Source organism: Orycteropus afer, unplaced genomic scaffold (assembly GCF_000298275.1).
Source record: "Orycteropus afer afer isolate SDZICR_OR568_19922 unplaced genomic scaffold, OryAfe1.0 scaffold00063, whole genome shotgun sequence".
NCBI lineage: Eukaryota > Metazoa > Chordata > Mammalia > Tubulidentata > Orycteropodidae > Orycteropus > Orycteropus afer.
In genome coordinates, this window is record NW_006921650.1 from 2856133 (window position 1) to 2876041 (window position 19909).

Below are 19909 nucleotides of genomic sequence, written 5' to 3' on the forward strand. Positions count from 1 at the left end.
TCGAAGGCACTTAACAACAACAACAAGGCACTTGACTGCTAACCAGAAGGCTGGCGGTTCAAACCCACCAGCCACTCCTTGGAAGAAAAGTTGGGCAATCTACTTCCGTAGTGATACTGCTTCAGAAACCCAAGGAGGGGTCGCTAATGAGTCGGGGCTGACTCGACGGCACATAACAACAACAACAACAACCAAGCACCGAGACTGATGTTGGCCACTCTGTGCCTCAGGAAGAACCGTGGTGTTTTTCCAAAGTGGATTATTGGACCCCCTTCCTAACATGTTAGGTCAGACACTCTTAGAGTGTGGCGTTGATAGCCATGGCATGATACATAATGGGAACGCACTGTATTTTTTCTGAATGAATGAAAGAATGAAAAACCAAATTGCCTCCAAATTCCTATTACTTCCTACATGTTGGTAAGAATTTTTCCAGAATATTAGTTCACCTCTGTCCCACCCTCCTTCTGTGAGATTTAAGTGATCAGTTAGGCAAGCTAAGAATTTATGTTGTTGTAGTTAGGTGCCATCAAGTCAGCCCCAACTTACAGTGGCGCCATGTACAACAGAATGAAACACTGTGCAGTCCTGCACCAGCCTCACAATCCATACTATACTTGAGCCCATTGTTGCAGCCACTGTGTCAATCCGTTTGTTGAGGGTCTTCCCTTTTTTCATATATTAGAATTCACATACCTATTTTAAACTAAATAATATTTCTAGGGATTCTTGGATAATTGTCACTAATCACTGTAACTACATTATGTCATTAGTTCTCAATGCATGCTTTTGTTTAAATCTCTTGACTGTGCTAACTTTGTGATATCTTTTATCAGTAACTTTGCTCTGGTTAGGTGGCCTGCTAGTTACTTCTTACATCTGTTTTTTTTTTTTTTTTGTCTGTCACTCAAATGTTCACCATGATGTTTATATGCTCAGATTTAATAAGTTGCATTGTATGCATGTTTGTGAAATGTTTTTTATATTCTAGCTTTGGGTATGATTGTCTGAAGTTATCAACCCATTGAGCACACCTGCATTATTCAAATATAGTCCTCGAGTCCAGGCTGGGGACCCAGACTGGCCAGATAGCACGAGGTCATCTACAAGTAGCCCCAAAACAACACTGGAATAAATTGGACCCATGTAGCAACTTAATCCAAATTTCCCAGGGCTTCAAATTTGTTCATTCTGGTTCAACCCTCTCCTGATAATTTGCATACTCCCCCCAGATATACTGAATCAGAATTTACATATCAACATAAGGAATGTGTGTATATACATAAGTATCATATGTATACATATGAGATGTATGTGTGTACATAAAAATCACCTGAAAATCTATAAGAATCACCTGGGGATCTTGTTAAAATGTAGATAATGCAAATTCTCACCAGAGGGTTGAACCAGAATGAACTGGTTCAAAGCCCTAGTTTCCACATAGGACTGCTTACACAAATTGTTCCTGTTCCTGCCAAAGTGTACAGAGGAGAGGATACTATGTACCTCTTGGGTGTATCCATGCATTCCCACCATATTAATACTAAATTTTGCACTCAGAAAATCCCACGTATCTTGCTCTGGGTTTGTTTGATAGATTTGTCTAGGTTTGAGGAAATCTGGGGTTGAAACCTAGACAAAGTAAAGAACTTTATAGGCTGCTGATCTTTTACACTTAATTATATTTCCTGCATAGTGTTATTCCTCTCTCCCCTCTAGAACACGACTTAATGCTGCTCGAGAAGTGATACCAGTGGAACTTCTGAACTGTCATTTAGTTAAAGGAATAGGTATGTGTGTGAGAGGAGTGTCTCATTTGTATTTGTGGTATTTTCTTGCCATTTAGTTGATCAATACCAAAAATAAAGGAAAAAAAAAAAAAACAAAACTAAACTAAACTAAATCCACTGCCATAGAGTCAATTCTAACTCATAGCAATTCTATAGGACAGAGTAGAATTCCCCCCATAGGGTTTCCAAGACTATAAATCTTTATGGAAACAGACTGCCTCATTTTTCTTCCACAGAACAGATGGTGGTTTAAAACCATTGACCTTTTGGTTAGCAGCCAAATGCTTTAACCACTACACTACCAGAGCTCCTTCATTGACCAGTTGTTGTTATGTGCCGTTGATTTGGACCCAACTCAAAGCGACCCCTCCGTGGGTTTCCGAGGCAATATCACTATGGAAGTAGATTGCCCAACCTTCCTTCTGAGGAGTGGCTGGTGGGTTTGAACCGCCAGCCTTCTGGTTAGCAGTCAAGTACCTTAGGCACTACGCCACCAGAGCTCCCTCACTGACCAGTATACCTGCTTAATTTTGTTCTAAACACTGAACTAGGAGAGTATTACTAACTCAGTAACCAGTTGCAGCTGAGTTGACTCTGACTCATGGCAACCAACATATGTCAGGGCAGAACAATGCCAGACAATTTCAGTGACTGATCTTTCAGAATTAAATCACTAGGCATTTCTTTGGAAGTGTCTCTGAGGGGACTTGAACCTCCAACTTTTTGGTTAATGGCAAGCATCTTAACCATTCATACCACCTAGGCACCACATTAACTCAAGTAGTTAACTCTAAAAATGAAAACATTTCATATTGAATTCACCAACTTATTGCCAAAGTGTTGACAATTTTTTGTTTATTTTTCTTTTTGTTTGGTCAGTTTTGTAAACATAATGTTCATATTTGTGTGTGTGTGTGCGTGCGTACATGTGTGTGTGTGTATGTTGTTGTTTTTATGTGCCATCGAGTCAGACCTGACTCATAGTGACCCCTCCGTGGGTTTCTGAGGCGGTATCACTACAGTAGATTGCCCAACCTTCCTTCTGAGGAGTGGCTGGTGGGTTTGAACCGTCAGCCTTCTGGTTAGCAGTCAAGTGCCTTAGGCACTATGCCATATACAAAATCACACATGTCATTTGTCTATAGATTATTTGAAATTTTAAAAATTTATATATACTTACAGTATAAGTAAGTGAAAGATAGTGATATTAATTAATAGTAAATTTATATTATTGTTAATATGAAATGTGACCCTTTTTTAACTCAAGCATTTGGCATTTGCTTGTATTTCCCACATAATTTTGTACTGATTTGGAATTAAACCCCAAACTCACTGCCTTCAAGTTGATTCCTACTCATAGTGACCCTGTAGAAGAGTGTATCTGCCTTATAGGGTTTCCAGTGCTGTAAATATTTATGGAAGCAGACTGCCACATCTCTCTCCCAAAGAGCAGCTGGTGGGTTCAAACTGCCAATCTTTGGGTTAGCAGCTAACGTCTACCACTGAGCCACCAGGACTCCTGTGATTTGGAGCTATTAAGTATCAAAATATATTTATAGTTCACTCTGTATCTTAAAAAAAAAAAATAGCCATCTCTTCAAATAATTATACTTTTTGTGTATTGTATGAATTTCCCTGAGCTTTATATGAGATTTAAAACTCTGAGGAAAAAAGTTCTAATTTGTCAATGTAAATCAAGTTTATTAAGTATAACTTTAATTACACTAATAACTTTTACTTTTCGTGTAATTACATTAATCGATTTGAATTAAAAAATTGAAAGAATGAATTATTCTGAATGTATCAACGATGAGCTAAATACGTCACTCCATGTCAAGTCAGGAGTGATGAAGAAATGGACCACTGATGCTTTCTGCAAATGTAGTCTGAAACAATCTGTTTCATCTGTTCTCTTTCCTGGCAGACACTGGTTCTGAAGACTTGGAGATACTTCCTAATGGACTGACTTTCATTAGCTCCGTGAGTGTTTTATCTCACTTATTGTGGCCTAGAACTTTTCATAGGACCAACAACTTAAGGCTTTCCTTTAAAATCTGTTGCTGTCGAGTTGATTCTGACTCTTGGCAACCTCATGTGTGACTGAGTTGAGCTGCTCCCTGGGGTTTCTTGGCTGTAATCTTTATGGAAGCAGATCACCAGGCCTTCCTTCAGTGGTGTCAGTAGGTGGGTTCGAACCATCAACCTTCAGGTTAGTAGCTGAGCATAAACCATGTGTACCACCCAGGGACTTTTAGTACAGACACTTACTTTAGAGTAGAATGAGCAGAGTCACATGGTTCAAGAACAAACTGTACATGCATTGTCCACTAGTGTAATAATTGTGATTGTGCGTGTTCTCTATATATGTGTATTCCTGTGTGTACACTAAGCTCTTATATTATCTTCCTATTGTAGCAATTTATTAAAAGTCACTTCTCTTAACTGTTTATTCCTTAAAGCACTTAACTAGTATACTCAATAAATATTTGCTCAACGAGTATGTTTGTTTATGTCCTGTAACCACACAACACTTAGATTTTTCCTTTTTTTTTTTCTCTATACTTTTCAGAATAAGCCCTTTAATCTAAAATTTTCAATAGGTCTTCCCATGATTTTTAAACATTGAAGAGAGAACCCACCATGTTTATTGAACTAAGATGAGTGTAACAGCTCAAAACAAAATAAGCCAACAATCTGGTGTAGGGATTTATAACATAGCAAACAGAGTTGACAGGATACAATATACAAGTCACCCAGCCATTTAAAGCCTTTGCTGCTGTTGTAATTTGTTTAGTCCAATTTTCTCTTAAGAAAATAGAGAATTAGTCATCCTTTAAAGCAGTAACTTGTAAGCCTTTTTTCTTTTTCTTTTTTTTTTTTTTTTAAGTAACATAATACATATTTCAAGCGAAATGTTACCTGGAACCCTAATATATAAAACAAATAACAGATTTGTTGTTCTGGCTGAAAGCTAAGAAAGGGGGAGTTACCCAGTTTGTTGGACTTTCCTTAAACCTCTATCTTCCTTCTAGGGTACTAATGACCAAGGTACCTGCCTGGGAACAGTTTAGAAACCATAACCAATGCTCTTTCTGTACCAGCATTCCTTGGAGGTATTGTGGGTTCCATTCCAGACCACCACAATAAAGCAAATATCACAATAAAGCAAGTCACATGAATTTTTGTTTTCCCAGTACATATAAAATTATGTTTACACTACAATGTAATCTATTAAGTGTCCAATAATAGCATTATTAAAAAGTTTGAAATATCATAAGAATACCAAAATGTGACACAGAGACATGAAGTGAACACATGCCATTGGAAAAAGGGCATCAATAGACTTGATTGACACAAGGTTGCCACAAGCCTTCAGTTTGCAAAGAACTCAGTGTCTGCAAAGTGCACTAGTATGAGTTATGCTAGTATTCCTTGATTATATTATTGCAGACCACCAGTAACGGCTGCTTTGGTCTGTTTTTCCATTTTTTATTTTCTTTATGGCCGGGATGTTGTGGTTTGGTACATGTGTGGCTTTTCTGGGGATGTTGGAAGCCTATGTGTTGTATGGGGTTGGCCCGGGAATGTATCTGTCAGAACCCCACATTGGCCTATTATGCAAGCCAGCCAAAAGCCTTCCTGTATGGTCTTGTGGCCAGTCCCCTGGCCTGGAGCAGATAAGGTGAATTTATATACCATCTGGCATGATTTGAAATATTTGTATGTGCTGTTTACTCTTTTCTGTTTTCCATAAGGGATTGAAATATCCTGGAATAAAGAGCTTTGAACTCAACAAACCAGGAAAAATCCTTCTGATGGACCTGAATGAGGAAGACCCAGCAGCGTTGGACTTGAAGATCACTGGAAGTAACTTTGATTTGACTTCATTTAACCCTCATGGGATCAGCACATTCACAGATGAAGGTAAAACTATTTAATGTGTACTAAAACCAAAAACAAATTTAAGAAATTCTAATGAATGAATTATTTCTTCTCATCCAACCAAAGTATAATCATGAGTAATGTTCTTATTCTGGGTTTCAAACTTCCTCTATGTTAATTAAATATAGTATTGTTGTTGTTGTTATGTGCTGTCCAGTCGGACCCGACTCATAGCAACCCTTCCTTGGGTTTCCGAGGTGGTATCTCTACAGGAAGTAGATTGCCCAACATTCCTTCTGAGGAGTGGCTGGTGGGTTTGAACTGCCAGCCTTCTGGTTAGCAGTCAAATGCCTTAGGCACTACGCTACCAGAGCTCCTTAAATATAGTAGTATAACCACTTAAATACTTGAGAATGTAAAAATATATAAATTTGTGAAGCACTTGATTTCTTTTAATATCAACATTTACATTAGCCCTAAAATTACTATAGTAATAATATTCAACCCTAATCTTTACAAGTTCTTCATTTTAAACAATTTTATAGATCCAGCCATTTATGAGAAAGAATTTTTTAACCTAAGGTATTTGCAACCTGTAGATCAAAGGTCAGAAGTTACCTTTGTCAGCTTTCCTCAGACCCTCATCTTCAGTGCCTCCCTGTCTACTAGCTAGTTCCCCTGTTCTGTCTTCAAAATGGCCTTCCATATTCGGAAACCCATCAAAACTACTTGCTGCCCCCATCCTGTTTGCCTTTTTCCCATGTTATCTTTTCTACTGGCTGCCATTTCCTTTATCTGTACATGAATTCCCAACCCCAGTTGCACACAGAATTACCTGGGACTTTTATAAAAACCCTAGCCCCAGATCTAGTTCAGATGGTCTGTTCAGTGATTAAAAGTGCTCCAGGTGATTAAAATGTAAGGGCAAAGCTGAGAACTACATCTATACTCACAGTCTTCATTTCCTCATTAACCATCCCCTCCTTCAGTCCTTTTTCCAAAATTTTCCCCACTGTAGTTGGCTAAAATGTCTGCCTTGAAATCCAACAGTGGTGCTATTATTAATTCTTTATCTCTTTCTTCCTTCTGTCTTTCCATCCCCTTTCTTACCTCCTTCTCTGCCTTCTCTTCATTCTTCCATTTCCACCTGGTTCTATGCCATTGAGTACTTCTCCATCAGATAACTTGCTCCTTCCTGGTCCTCTGAGACACCGTTTGTACTGCTTCTGATCCTCCTGCCATTTGCTCCCCTGCTGATGGGTTGGTCTTTCATTTTCAACCTCTGAACATGCCCCAACAATTTCATCTTTAACATATTTCACATTCACTCTATTTCAGAAAGTTCAACCATGTTACAACCATAACCATGCTTGCTTTTAAGGAGAATACCTCCCAGTGTGGTTTTATTTATTTAATCAGCTCTTCAATTCTAACCCTGTAAGTGCTCACTAGATAGATACTTCTGTTTGGATGTCTCTCTTTTGGTTACTTTAAATTCAAAATGTCAAAAAATGATTTTTCATCCTTTTATCTTCCCTGATTATATATATATATATAGAGGTGTTGTTGTCATATGCCGTCGAGTCGGCCCCAACTCATAGCGACCCCTCCTTGGGTTTCCGAGGTGGTATCACTACAGAAGTAGGATTGCCCAACCTTCCTTCCGAGGAGTGGTTGGTGAGTTTGAACTGCTAGCCTTCTGGTTAGCTGACTCGACGGCATATAACAACAACAACAAAGGCAAATGATGCCCACCTCACCACTGTACTTGTGACAAGCACTGTTTACTGTTATGGTAGTGGATGTCATGTTCACTTACCTATAGCATACTGCTGTAAGTCTCTAAGGAGATATATATATATATTTCTCTCTTTCTATGGTCTCTCTACCCATTTATCAGACATATTTTATTTAAAAATTTTTTTTTCAAGTGCAAAAAAACTATAGTTTTCCTGTGTGTATGCTTTTCAAAATAAAAACAAGGTACTATTCCCAACTCTTTTATAAATTTCTTTTGCAATAAACACTCTATTATGGACTTCTTCTATGACAGTGCATTCATTTAGAGATGTTTGCAATGGCTGTGCAGGATTCAATTGTGTGGGAGTACCATAATATAGTTTATCTGCTGAGGGATGTGTAGTTTGTTCCCAACTTCATGCTCAGTGCAAACAATGTCAAAATAAATATTCTTGCACATATATCTTTTTTATTTTCTTACAATATACTAAGAAGTAGAACCTGCTAGGCAAAATACTCATCAAGATTTCAATCCTCATTTATGTTTGATTTCTGACTCTGTCATTCCTCAGCCATCACCAGGATCTTTTGATTCTTCCTTTCAAATGCCTCTCTTTGCCTTTCCTGCTTTTTCTTATCAGTGCCATCCTCCTCATCCAGTTTCTTATTTCCATATGCCTGGTTATTACATAATATCAGGTCATGTTGCTGCTTGGCTCAAAGCCTAAACCCTAGATCCTTACCCTGAAGCCTAACAAGGCTGAACCTCTATGGCTTCCTCCCTCCCACTCTTTTCTCACCCATTTCACTCTAATCTCTACAGCCTTCTCACTGTCAAGTGAAAGTGCTAAGGACGCTCCTGCCTCAGGGCCTTTGCGCACTCTCTTCTCTCAGATATCCAGATGGTTTGTTCTGGACTCTGTTCTAATGCCACCTCATCAGCGAGAACATCTCTAACTCCCCCTGAAGAAGAAGAACCCATTATTCTGTATAAAGGTTATCCAGTTTCCTTTTTCCTCACAGCATTTAACAACAACTAAAATATGCTAAACACTTGTTTGATGAATGGACTAATGAAGAGCCTCCTTGGTGCCATGTCTCTTCAGTTCAATCTGCTGAACTTTCCTTTTTTTTTTTTTCCTTGAGACATCAATGTGATCATGTCAAAGGCTTCCAAAGACTTAGTGCTTTTGAAGGCAAAGGCCATAATCTAACTTCACTTGGCAAATCCAGTCACACCTTCTTGACCACTTAGATATGTCTCCTTCATATCTCAAAGTCTCATGGATTCATGGAAGCTGCACCCCTTTGCTACTGTGTCTCAGGTGTCCTCTGGACTTTATCATCTTCCACTGTGTAAGCATAGATTGCCTTTGCCTGCCTTCACATATTGATATTTCCCTCATCTTCTATCTCTTTTATCTCAGCTCTGTATCTCACTGAGACTAGGCTGAAATAGAAAAAGCTTAACAAGCTTTTTTGGAGTTTTAATGTCAGGGCTGATCATTTTTAAGTTGAGGATTTTTCCCCTGTGGAGCTTTGGGTTTTCAGAAACTGTCACTGGTTTTTCCTTTAGCCACTTTTCTTTGGAGCAGTCACAAATGCTTCTCTCTACTAAGAGATGAAAATATTCCATCTGCCTGACATCCTAAGTACTAGTTGGAGGTGGGTTGAAATTGCTTTTTGGAGACAGGGCTGACAGCTGAGAGCTCAGTTAATGTTTCAATTTTTGTTTTTAATTTTCTCTCAGATAATACTGTGTACCTGCTGGTGGTGAACCATCCAGATTTTAAGTCCACAGTGGAATTGTTTAAATTTCAAAAAGAAGAAAAATCACTTTTGCATCTGAAAACCATCAAACACGAACTTCTGCCTAAGTACTGTCCTGAGACGTATCATATTCCTATTTTTCTTTAACTCCCTTGGGTGAATAATCCACTTTTAGCTTTTCCTTTTGGCCATGATGGTAATAGCTGTTCAACTCTTATATCTAATGATGACAAACTCCTTCAAATGTTCTTCTGCAGAAAGTTTTGAGGACTCAAGCCCCTTAGAGACCCTCTTTTTCCTTCATTTCAGGGGTCTTCATTTAACCTTTTACCAAGAAAAAAATAATCTGCCCTTCTCATAAACCAGACTTAATATTTTCAACCCAAATTCCACATCTTGAGTTTTGCTTATTTATTTATTATTTTTTGAAAAATACAGTCTTGGATATTTCTGTGAAGTAGAAACACAAACATAAGAGGAAACTTGGTGCATCTGAGACCTCACTGGACTGCCTCCGCTCTTGGTCAGTTGCACAGTCTGCGGAATAACAGATCTGCAGTAACACCCAGCTTGATTCTGGGCTCTTTAACAGTGTAATATATGGAGGAAAAAAACACACAAGGACCCCTGATCCTGGTCAACACATACACACACACACACACTCAATTTTTGTGTGCCCTTTGCCTATGAGAATTTGGCTTATGGGGCTAGTGATAAATTTAGGATAACAATCTGATGAAGATAGTCATCTTTCAAAACAATATTTACCCCAATCAGGATTTTGTCTAGAGTCCCAAACTCTGTATGTATTATTTATATATAGCTTTAGACCAACTCCATAAGTCTAGATTTCTGATAAACATTTTTTTATTTACATGCTAGTACCTAGCAAAGCACCTGAAATATAGCATGTACTCAGACTTTCCAATGACCCTTCCACTCCCTCTTATCTGGTGGTTTTGAAATTGAGGAAACTAAGATGAGAGAGATTGGGTTACTGGTTGAAAGTCAATCAACTAATTAGTGATTGAACAAGAACTACAGTCTGGGTCTTAGTCTAGGATGAGCGCATTTCCGAGAGCAGCTTTTGGTGGGAGAGTTTATTCATCCATTCATTCGATAAATACATTTTGAAGAGAGAATGATGTCACGATCCCTTAGTGCATAACACCAAGCACTAAATCAGGAAAATCTATGTAGAACAGAGAAGCTGGGGTAATAATAATAGTAACTTAATGAGCTTTAAGTCCAAGTTAGGTGCTACACTAACCAACTTAAACAGGTTATCTTAGTAACTTTTTATAGGTACCTTTATATATAAGGTTTTATTATTACACTCATTTGAATTTTTTTAAAAATCAAGATTTAGAGTACTTATTAATTTGTCCCAGATGACACAATTAGTAAGTGATAGAGCTGGAATTTTAATCCTGGTAGCCTGGAACTGGTACTCTGAACCTCTATGATATAGTGAAAACATGTTTTATTTGTTTCACTGTTTACTCCTGTAAAACTCTGGTTTGTCCAGTTTCTTGAGGTTAATGTACGTGTCTATTTATTTATTTTCTGGGTGAGTTGTGAAAAAATATTAGTCTTTGGCAGCATAGAACCAGACTGAAAATAACCACAGTAGTGCACCAATTAACTAGAATTCCATTCTTTCAACCTAAGGATTAAACCCAAAAAACAAACCCAGTGCCATTAGGTTGATTCTGACTTATAAACAGAGCAGAACTGCACCATAGGGTTTCCAAGGCTGTGAATCTTTATAGAAGCAGACTGACTTGTCTTCTCTGGTGGAGCAGCTGGTGGGCATAAGCCATCAACCTTTTGATTAGCAACCTAATGCCTTAACCACTGTGCCACCAGAACTCCTTACTCAAGGATTAGCTGTATTTCTTACAGCTTTAATATATGTATTACTAAGTCTATTACAATTTAAGTGTGTTATTAATAACAAAACAATGCTCATTACGGATCATTTACTAGAGGCATGGTTCCAAGGTCTTTCCATTCATGATGCCATTTTATTCTTACTGTAACCTTGAAAGGTACAGAGCGGACACTAAGACTCAGAGAAGTGATTCAGAGTTGAATGACGTGCTGTGGCTCCAGCAAAAATAACAAATAGCCTTGAGATTCAAATGGTAGTCCATCAAATTTCAAAGCTATTCTCTTTTTTATTAAATTGTGCTCTGGGTGCAAATTTATAGAGCAGAATTTGTTTTACATTCAATAGTTCGTGTACATTTGGTTTTACTTCCCGATTACCATCCCCAACCCTAACCACTCTCCTCCTCTCCCTGTGTCCCCCTCCCATGCCCTTCTTAATTATGCCTTCCTGTCTGCGCAGAGCTATTACTCTTAATTAATTCACAATCCTCTTTTTCTTTTTTAATGAAAAATCAGGCAAATGCTAGCAAAGCATACTAGTTTCAGAAATTTACTATTAAAAAGCAAGAGGAAATCCAGCTTGCTAGTTTACTCTGGCACCTGTGCAGACTACTAATTTCCTAGACCTTTTTTTCATGTAGTAATAGTGGCTGCCATTCATTGAGGACTGAGTCGGTGTCAGGTTCCCTGTAAAACACACAACAGGCATCGTCTCATTGCCATTCCCACTGCAACTCTACAAATTTAGATTATGACCCTTCGTCTTCTACTAATGAGTGGGTGACCTTGGGAAAATCATTTAACCTCCCTTTACAGATGAGCCAACGGAGGCTCCATGAGCTTATATAACTTGCCCTATAGCCCAGAGCTGCGTCAGAGCTGCTGTTTTGGCTGTTACACTCTCTGCAATACAGCAAAGAGAATTCTCTCCCAGATAATGGCCCCGGGAACTTCCATCACCTCAATCAGCAAGGAATGACTCACTTATGTGTTCAGTATTGTACCTATTAAAGCAGAAAAATAGACTCATATATCTTATATTCTCTGTAACAGAGAGAGAATCAAAATCAGAAAATAAGCCATAGCATCCTATCTCTGAGCATTCGTGTTCATAGACATTTTATTCAGTTCAGAATCATGAAACTTTCCAGCGGGAAGTGACCCTTTAAGGCTGGAAGATAGGCCGGCCCATCATCCTCCTTTTACAGAAAAGGAAACTAAGGCACAGACACATGAAACCATTTTCCGGAGGCCACACAGCTGACAGTAGGGGCTTTACTAAAATGCAAGGGTGGTGCCCAGTGCGTGTGCTTTGTTACTGTTTTCTGTTTTATGATATCTTGGACTGACAGGAGTACGTTCTAGATGAGCACAGATAAAGTTGGCCCTAGGGAGCTCTGGTAGTGTAGTGCCTAAGGCACTTGACTGCTACCCAGAAGGCTGGGGGTTCAAACCCACTAGCCACTCCCAGGAAGGAAGGTTGGGCAATCTACTTCCACAGACATACCACCTTGGAAATCCAAGGAGGGTCGCTATGAGTTGGGTCTGGTTTAACAGCACATAACAACAACAGCCTCCAAATTGTAAGAATAAACTCCTGTTTGTTAAAGCTATCCCATTTGTGGTATATTCTTGTCAGAGCAGTACTAGGTAACAAGAACAAACCTCTTAGGATTTCTTAGAGTAATTGTTATCTTTGAAGATTGTTTGAGTGGAACTGATCTCTTATTAATTCTGTGCCACAACAGCTAGTGTGCAGGCTCCACCCCATATCTTGATTTCAGGAATAGATATTCATAAAAGCCAATTCATAACCCTGTAATGTACAATAGCTTCACCTAGACATTGTGTGTATGTATTTTAATTGCAGTTTGAATGATCTTGTTGCCATGGGACCGGAGCAGTTCTATGCCACAAATGATCACTATTTTGCTGACTCCTACTTACGATCCTGGGAGATGTATTTGGGTTTAGCATGGTCATATGTTGTTTACTACAGTCCAAATGACGTTCGTGTTGTGGCAGACAGATTTGATTTTGCTAATGGAATCAACATTTCACCTGATGGCAAGTATGTGAATTCTTGAATAAAAAAGTCATTTTCCCACATTCTCATTAAATAACTTCATAATATATTCCTTTTCTAATGAATGTGATGGATTTACCAGGATGTTCTATTAATATGAAATTAGACAAAATGTAAAATATGTGTTCAGTATTTTACCTATGTTTTCAGGGGGTAAAACTTGCCAAATCATAATTTTCTATTGTGGAAAGGCACACTGTCTTTATTTTCTTATTGGAAAAAGGTGTCTAGAGGGGAAACAGTTATAGATGTTTTTAGTATTATTAAATACTAAATTGCTTTGAGGGAAGAGTTTTGAGTACCTAATGTGATAAATAAAACATAGAAATACATTCAGTAATGCTGGTTGTGACAGGAGGCAGAGCTTATACCAAAATGTAAATCAAGGCATTGCTTCCTTCATCAGGAAAGTCTTAGAGTGAAGAAAAAAAAAGGCAGGTCAACTAAGCCGTGTGGTAGCTGATTTACATCATTATCTCATAGTTGTCCTACAATAAATAAACAATTCACAGATGCGCAGTGGTCTATGGACCATACTTTAGTGATACAAACATACGTATATAAAAAAACCAAACCAAACTTACTGCAATCGAGTCAATTTCGACTCATAGTGAACCCCAGTGGGTTTTCGAGGTGATAAATCTTTATCGAAGTACATGGCCTCATATTCTTTCTGTGGAGCGTAGCAGCTGGTGGGTTTGAACCACCAACCTTCTTGTTAGCAGTCAAATGTTTTAGGCCTTGCACCACCAGAGCTTCTTACATACATATATACATACATAAAATCTATGTATCCATTCATCTATATCTTCCTTACCTTGTATTATTGAGGAATTCAGAGGCTTAGTCGCATATACTTGATAAAACCAACATGGATAGCTTTCAATTATTTGTATCATCTCCTGTTCTTCAAAAATAGCAGATAAGCAAGCATTTATTTCTCTTTATGTTCTGGGATACACTGTGTGCTTAGAATGACTATGTATGTTTATGACAGGTGTGGTATTGCACTCTGCAAAACAGAAAGTCAGAGGGCCAGGACAGACTCAGGACAGGGAGACTTCACTCAGATCCAGGACAAGCATCTTGTCTTCTCTCACATCTCCCCTCCGAAACCCAGGGGCTTGTCAGAGTGCTTTCCTGCAGTTTGTCTAGTGAGAACTCCCCAGCCTTCTTGATAAAGAGCCTCGGGCTTGCCACTAGATTGATAAATAAAGACAGTCAATATAATGTATTTTGCTCCCAGACACAAATTGAGAGCAGGTGTTAGAGCTAAATTTTTTCCCTTCTGATCAGGGACAACTAGGTTCCTACTTTTAGAAATAATTTTTCAGAAATAACCCCCTTTGTGTGCTGCAAATTCATTGAGTTCTTTCAGAAATTGGTGTGTTTTGAGATAGATTCCATTTCCAGTTCTTAAGCAAAGTTTTTCCCTAGGAAGAGTTATTACAACTCCACCTTCTCCTTTTGAATTGCATTACTTCAAGTGCTTTGATGTAGTGCTTTCTTCTTTGAAGGTATGTCTATATATCTGAATTGCTGGCTCATAAGATTCATGTGTATGAGAAGCACGCTAATTGGACTTTAACTCCATTGAAGGTAAGATGTATTAACACTATAAGTTTGCAGAGTGATAATTAGATTCTAATTGATTTGCGAAATTAAAAGTGAGAAAAAAAAGAATTGTCTAATTGGAATGGGTGAGAGCTGATTTTTCATTTCTTTATTAAGAGTCATCAGCGTTGTTATAAGTTTGTTGTTCACTTTAACTCAACTGCAGAGTGGGAAGCAGCACACTACACTTCTCACTGTGAAGCTTTGATTCCTTTCACTCTGGAGTTTGGGGCTTGGTGTTACGTTTCTTTTCCTCCTCCCTCCCTCCATCTTCCTTTCTTTCTTCCTCCCGTCCTCTCTCTTTCTTCCTGCCTTTCTTCTTCCTCCCTCTCTCGCTCCGTTTCCTTTTCTTTTTTCTCCTTCTTTCACTTGGTCTTTTCTTTCTTCCTTCCTCCATTTGCTGTAACAGCCTAGAAACACCCTCAACTTGTATGGATACTAGAATGCTTTCCACAATATTTACAATGCCCAGATGCTCACAATGGCCACCGCTCACCTCTCTGCCTTATTGTTCCTTACTTCCCTACTTCTCCTTTCCTGCACTGGTTGTCCCTGGAACAGACAGACCATGTGTGATTCCACTTCAGGACCATGCATGTGGTATTTATTTCATCTGCTCGGAGGATCTTCCCCCAGATTTCCGTCACTCTCTCCTCCATCTCCTTCCAGATTTTCTAGAATGTCACTTTAGTGAGGTCTTCCCTGGACACCTTATCGAAACTTGCAACTTCATCCACCATCACCACCACACATATATGCTATGTCCTCTATCACTCTTTCTCTTTAGCATTTATTACTAACATACTATATATTTTATTTATCTGTCTTCTTTGTTATCTGACTCTCCACAAGTGTAGAAGTTCCACAAGTTTGCAACACCTAGTAGGCACTCAGCAAATAGGTGTTAAATGAATTAATAAGATGCGACTGGACCAAGGGTTCACCTTCTACCTCCACCAATTCTAGTCTGTTCTAAGATTTGGGTTAAAAGGGATAAAAACAGGAAAGTGAGGAAAAGGAGACTAAGAACTTAAAAATAAAGAAACTCAATGCCATCTGTTCCATTTCAACCCATAACAACACTATAGGACAAAGTAGAAATGCCCCATAGGGTTTCCAAAGCTGTTAACTTTGTGGAAACAGACTGCTACATCTTTCGATGTAGCATGGAGTGACTGGCAGGTTCAAACTACTGACCTCTAGATTAGCAGCAGAGCTCTTTAACCACTACACTACCAGGAGAGTGCTGTTTTCTAAAGCAGCTCCATTCCCCCAAAACAACACAGTGTTGCTCTCTTGCCCTAGATGCCCACAGAAGAAGCACTATCACATGAACTGTGTCAACCTTCTCATTATTTTCATTCTTTTTGTTCTGTTTCCATTAATCTAGCTTCTTTGCCCCTCCTTAGATTCTCATCTTTGTTTTAGGGTAAATGTTGACCATTTGGTTTCATATAGTTGATTATTTAAGGAAGCACAGTATTCACAGGTGACAGTGTTTATTTTATGATCCAATATATTATTTAGATGAAAAGTGACCACTGGGAGTGGCTTTAGTTCCAAGTTAAAGGGTATCTTAGGGCAATAGGTCTTGGGGCTTCCTCTAGTCTCTATCAGTCCAGTAAGTCTCTCCTTTTTTAGGAATTCCAGTTTTGCTCTACATTTTTTCCCCTCTCGATCTAGGGCCTTCTACTGTGTCCCTGGTCAAAACAGTCGGTAGTGGTAGCCAGGCACCATCTAGTCTCGGGCTAGAGGAAGCCATGATTCATGTGGGCTTTTAGACCTGTGGACTAGTTTTTTTTTTTTTTCCTTTGAGTCTTTGTTCCCTTCATTCTCTTTTGTTCCAAATGAGTAGAGACCAATAGTTTTATCTTAGATGGCTACTTGCAAGTTTTTAAAACATTATGAACTATGCTATGCCATATGACCAAGTTATCCCATGAGATATCAAGAAGATAGTTTTTTTTCCAAAGGAGAACAATTTGTTAGAATTTTTCTTGAGTGAAGAATGTAGAACTTTCCATTTGGATCTGTCAACTGTGATACACATGTGCACTAGATGCATTGGTATTGTAAGGGATCACTTATTTGCAAGGCAAGAGTTTTGCATTGCTGGGTCCAGAGTGGGCTCCCTGCTGACTGTCAGCTATTGGATGGTAGGAGCCATATGTGGCTTTGTACTACCTGGTGCTGAGCTCCTTGTTGGATGGGGTTGTTGTTGTTAGCTGCCATCAAGTCCATTCTGACTCATGGTGACCCCATGTGTGCAGGGTAGTACTGCTCCAGAAAGTTTCCAAGGCTGGGTGACCTTTCCAAAGCAGATCACCAGGCCCATCTTCCATAGTGCCTCTGTGTGGGGTCATAGTGCCAACCTTTCAGCTAGTCAGCTAGTAGTCAAACACTCAATGGTTTGCAGCATCTGGGGACTTCCAGTACAGGGTAGGAGCTGAATAACTGAATGAAGGGGGCCCCAGGCTTCTGGGTCCTTCTACCCATCTCAGCAAGTTTTCATCTGCTATGGAATTCACCCATAGAGGCTATTACCCTTTCCAAAGATAACAGTAGAACCTTAGGACAAATGTCAGATGGTTTTCTCACTTAAAGATGTTAATGTAACAGAGTGGAGCTTCTGATTCTGTGATGGGGGGGGAGGGGAGGAAGGCCTGCATGTGATTTGGAACAGGGATGCCTGCTTAATCTCTCCTATCACCTTAGGCCAACTTTTCCCACTTCCAGGATAAAAAGGATGGTGATTCTTGATGCAGGTAAGAAAGAGACTCCAAGATGCCAGAAGCCCACCAGTCTCTTCAGTGGATGGACATATGGGGATAGCTCTCATTTTGAGTGGGAAGCACAGGGCTGTGGTGGCTCACTGCAGCTGCTTGCATAAGGCCTGGGCTTTGCAATGAGTCACAACCAGTTATTATGGGGTCTCTAGGCACTAGGTTCTGTTTGAGGCACAGGATAGATGTTTTTCCAACTGAGAGTCAGTTAGAGGTAAACAAATAGATGGAATTTCTCCCTAGTAGAGGCAGCCAAGTTGATGAATGCTGGAATTAAGAATTGCTGGTCTTATTTATGATTCTGGTCAAAGCCTCAACAGCAGTTTGTGCAGTCTTCACACACTTGCAACTTATATTTAGAAAATGAACAGCAGAAGAGCAGGATGTTGAATACTATCAGGAAACTAAAGAACAAAGTTTTCTTCCACTCCAAGGCAAAAATTAGACCCTGGGTGATCCTTCCTCTTCTGGCTGCTCAGCTATGATTAGCCATTAAAAAAAGCCTACATTTCATCAATATTCCCATCAGAAATGAATCGACATATCCTGTGGTTTTCTGAATACTTATAAAACATCATCTGCGTGTGCCATTTTAGGGAGCTCTGGTGGAATAGTACCTAAGGCACTTGACTGCTAACCAGGAGGCTGGCGGTTCAAACCCACCAGCCACTCCTTGGAAGGAGGGTTGGGCAATCTACTTCCATAGTGATACTGCCTCGGAAACCCAAGGAGTGGTCACTATGAGTCAGATCCTACTCGACGGCAGACACAGAGAGATGCCATTTTAGGAGAATTGTTCCATGCTATACTTAACACTCCTATTCCACCCGTTTTTGGTTCATGCACAATAATAGGGCTGACATGTTCAAATGATTTAATCTAACTTTATAGCCTCTTGTGACTTTCTATATCTTCCGCCTACCCATCTCTCCTGCAAACTGACAAAATACTAGCATGGGTAGAAGGACAGAAGATTTCCTTGAACTAGATTGCAATAGGGCAGAACTATGGTGTCCCTGGAACCTGCAACATGGTGTCCAATTTCTCTTCACTTACCGTCTTTTTTTCTTTTCTTGTTTTTAAACCTGGAAGTGGCTGACCTTTAACACACTGGTGGATAACTTATCAGTGGACCCGGTGACAGGGGACGTTTGGGTTGGATGTCACCCCAATGGCATGAAAATCTTCTTCTATGATGCGGAGGATCCTCCTGCATCAGAGGTTAGTTTGAAAAATGAATCAGACCATGACCTTATTCCAAGCTACTGTTTTCGGTTGAAAAACATAACTTATTTGTGCAAATAAAATTGGAAAATGGATAAATGATCCAAATGTTCAGAAAGAAGGAGGAATTTGGCCTTGGCAGGTGTTTTGCAGTCAAAGTCCAGGCAGGAAACAGATGACACAACCAAACAGTAATTTGAGAGGAGTTTAATAAAGGAAGTGTGAGCAGAGTGTAAGGAAATCAACAGGGAGCCCCTGGGTGGGTGCAGATGGTGAAGAGTTTGTCTTTAACTGAAGTTTGGTGGTTCACATCTACCCAGGAGCACATAGGGAGAAAGTCCTGGCAATCTGCTTCTGAAAGACCACAGCCACTGAAAACTTTATGGAGTGTAGCTCTACTCTGAAACACATGGGGCATTATGAATTGGAATTAACGGCACTGATTAATGCACGAGGGACAGGGAATGACTACCAGAAGCCAGAAGAAGAGAACTGTGTGTGGAGAGGATTGCTTTGGTTGAAAGATGCAGCCTATCAGCAGTGCCACACAGGGAGAAACCCTGGAGGGTAAACATCCCACCTTCTCACTCCTCCCATCTTCTACCACTCCTCATTGGCCAAAGTTAACTGGAAGCCAAAAGGAAAGGGAGCGCCTCACAGTAGGCCTCCATGCAAGTCAGAGTAGCCTATAGGACTGGGCTAAGATATTCGGCATTGGATGGAGTTCCATACCTTTATATGAATAGTAACTTTCTCCAATTTGGCAATTTATAGTAGTTTAATACACATAATGGCACCACAGTGCTATGGTCTAATCATTCATTACCACTCAACTCCTTCTCCTGTGTGTCTCAAGTTAATGAAGAACACCAGTCCTAAAACACAACTGGTCATCCTCTCTAGGCCTTTCCTGCAGAATGGGAAGATAAATCACTTGCTGGAATTATTTCGGCTTAGAAGACCTTTTTCTTCCACATTAGAATGAAGAAAACAAAAGATGCATGGAAACAATTAGTCCAAGTGACTGATATACCATGCGATCCTCAGCCTATATGACTATGAGACCAAAAGAACTAGATGGTGCCCAGCTACCACTGTCAACCCCCTGGAGGGGGATCTATGTAGGA

General features: G+C 39.5%; 1 protein-coding gene across 1 annotated transcript in view; it reads left to right on the plus strand.

Annotated features, from left to right (window-relative positions):
• The window catches only part of PON1 (paraoxonase 1), a 27743-nt gene that overhangs the window by 5163 nt on the left and 2671 nt on the right, over positions 1 to 19909 (plus strand). The window contains exons 2-8 of the mRNA XM_007939794.2: positions 1720 to 1790; positions 3715 to 3770; positions 5546 to 5714; positions 9163 to 9289; positions 12946 to 13146; positions 14679 to 14760; positions 18651 to 18779. Coding sequence (XP_007937985.1) covers positions 1720 to 1790; positions 3715 to 3770; positions 5546 to 5714; positions 9163 to 9289; positions 12946 to 13146; positions 14679 to 14760; positions 18651 to 18779 — 835 coding nt within the window. The remainder of the gene's footprint in view (positions 1 to 1719; positions 1791 to 3714; positions 3771 to 5545; positions 5715 to 9162; positions 9290 to 12945; positions 13147 to 14678; positions 14761 to 18650; positions 18780 to 19909) is intronic.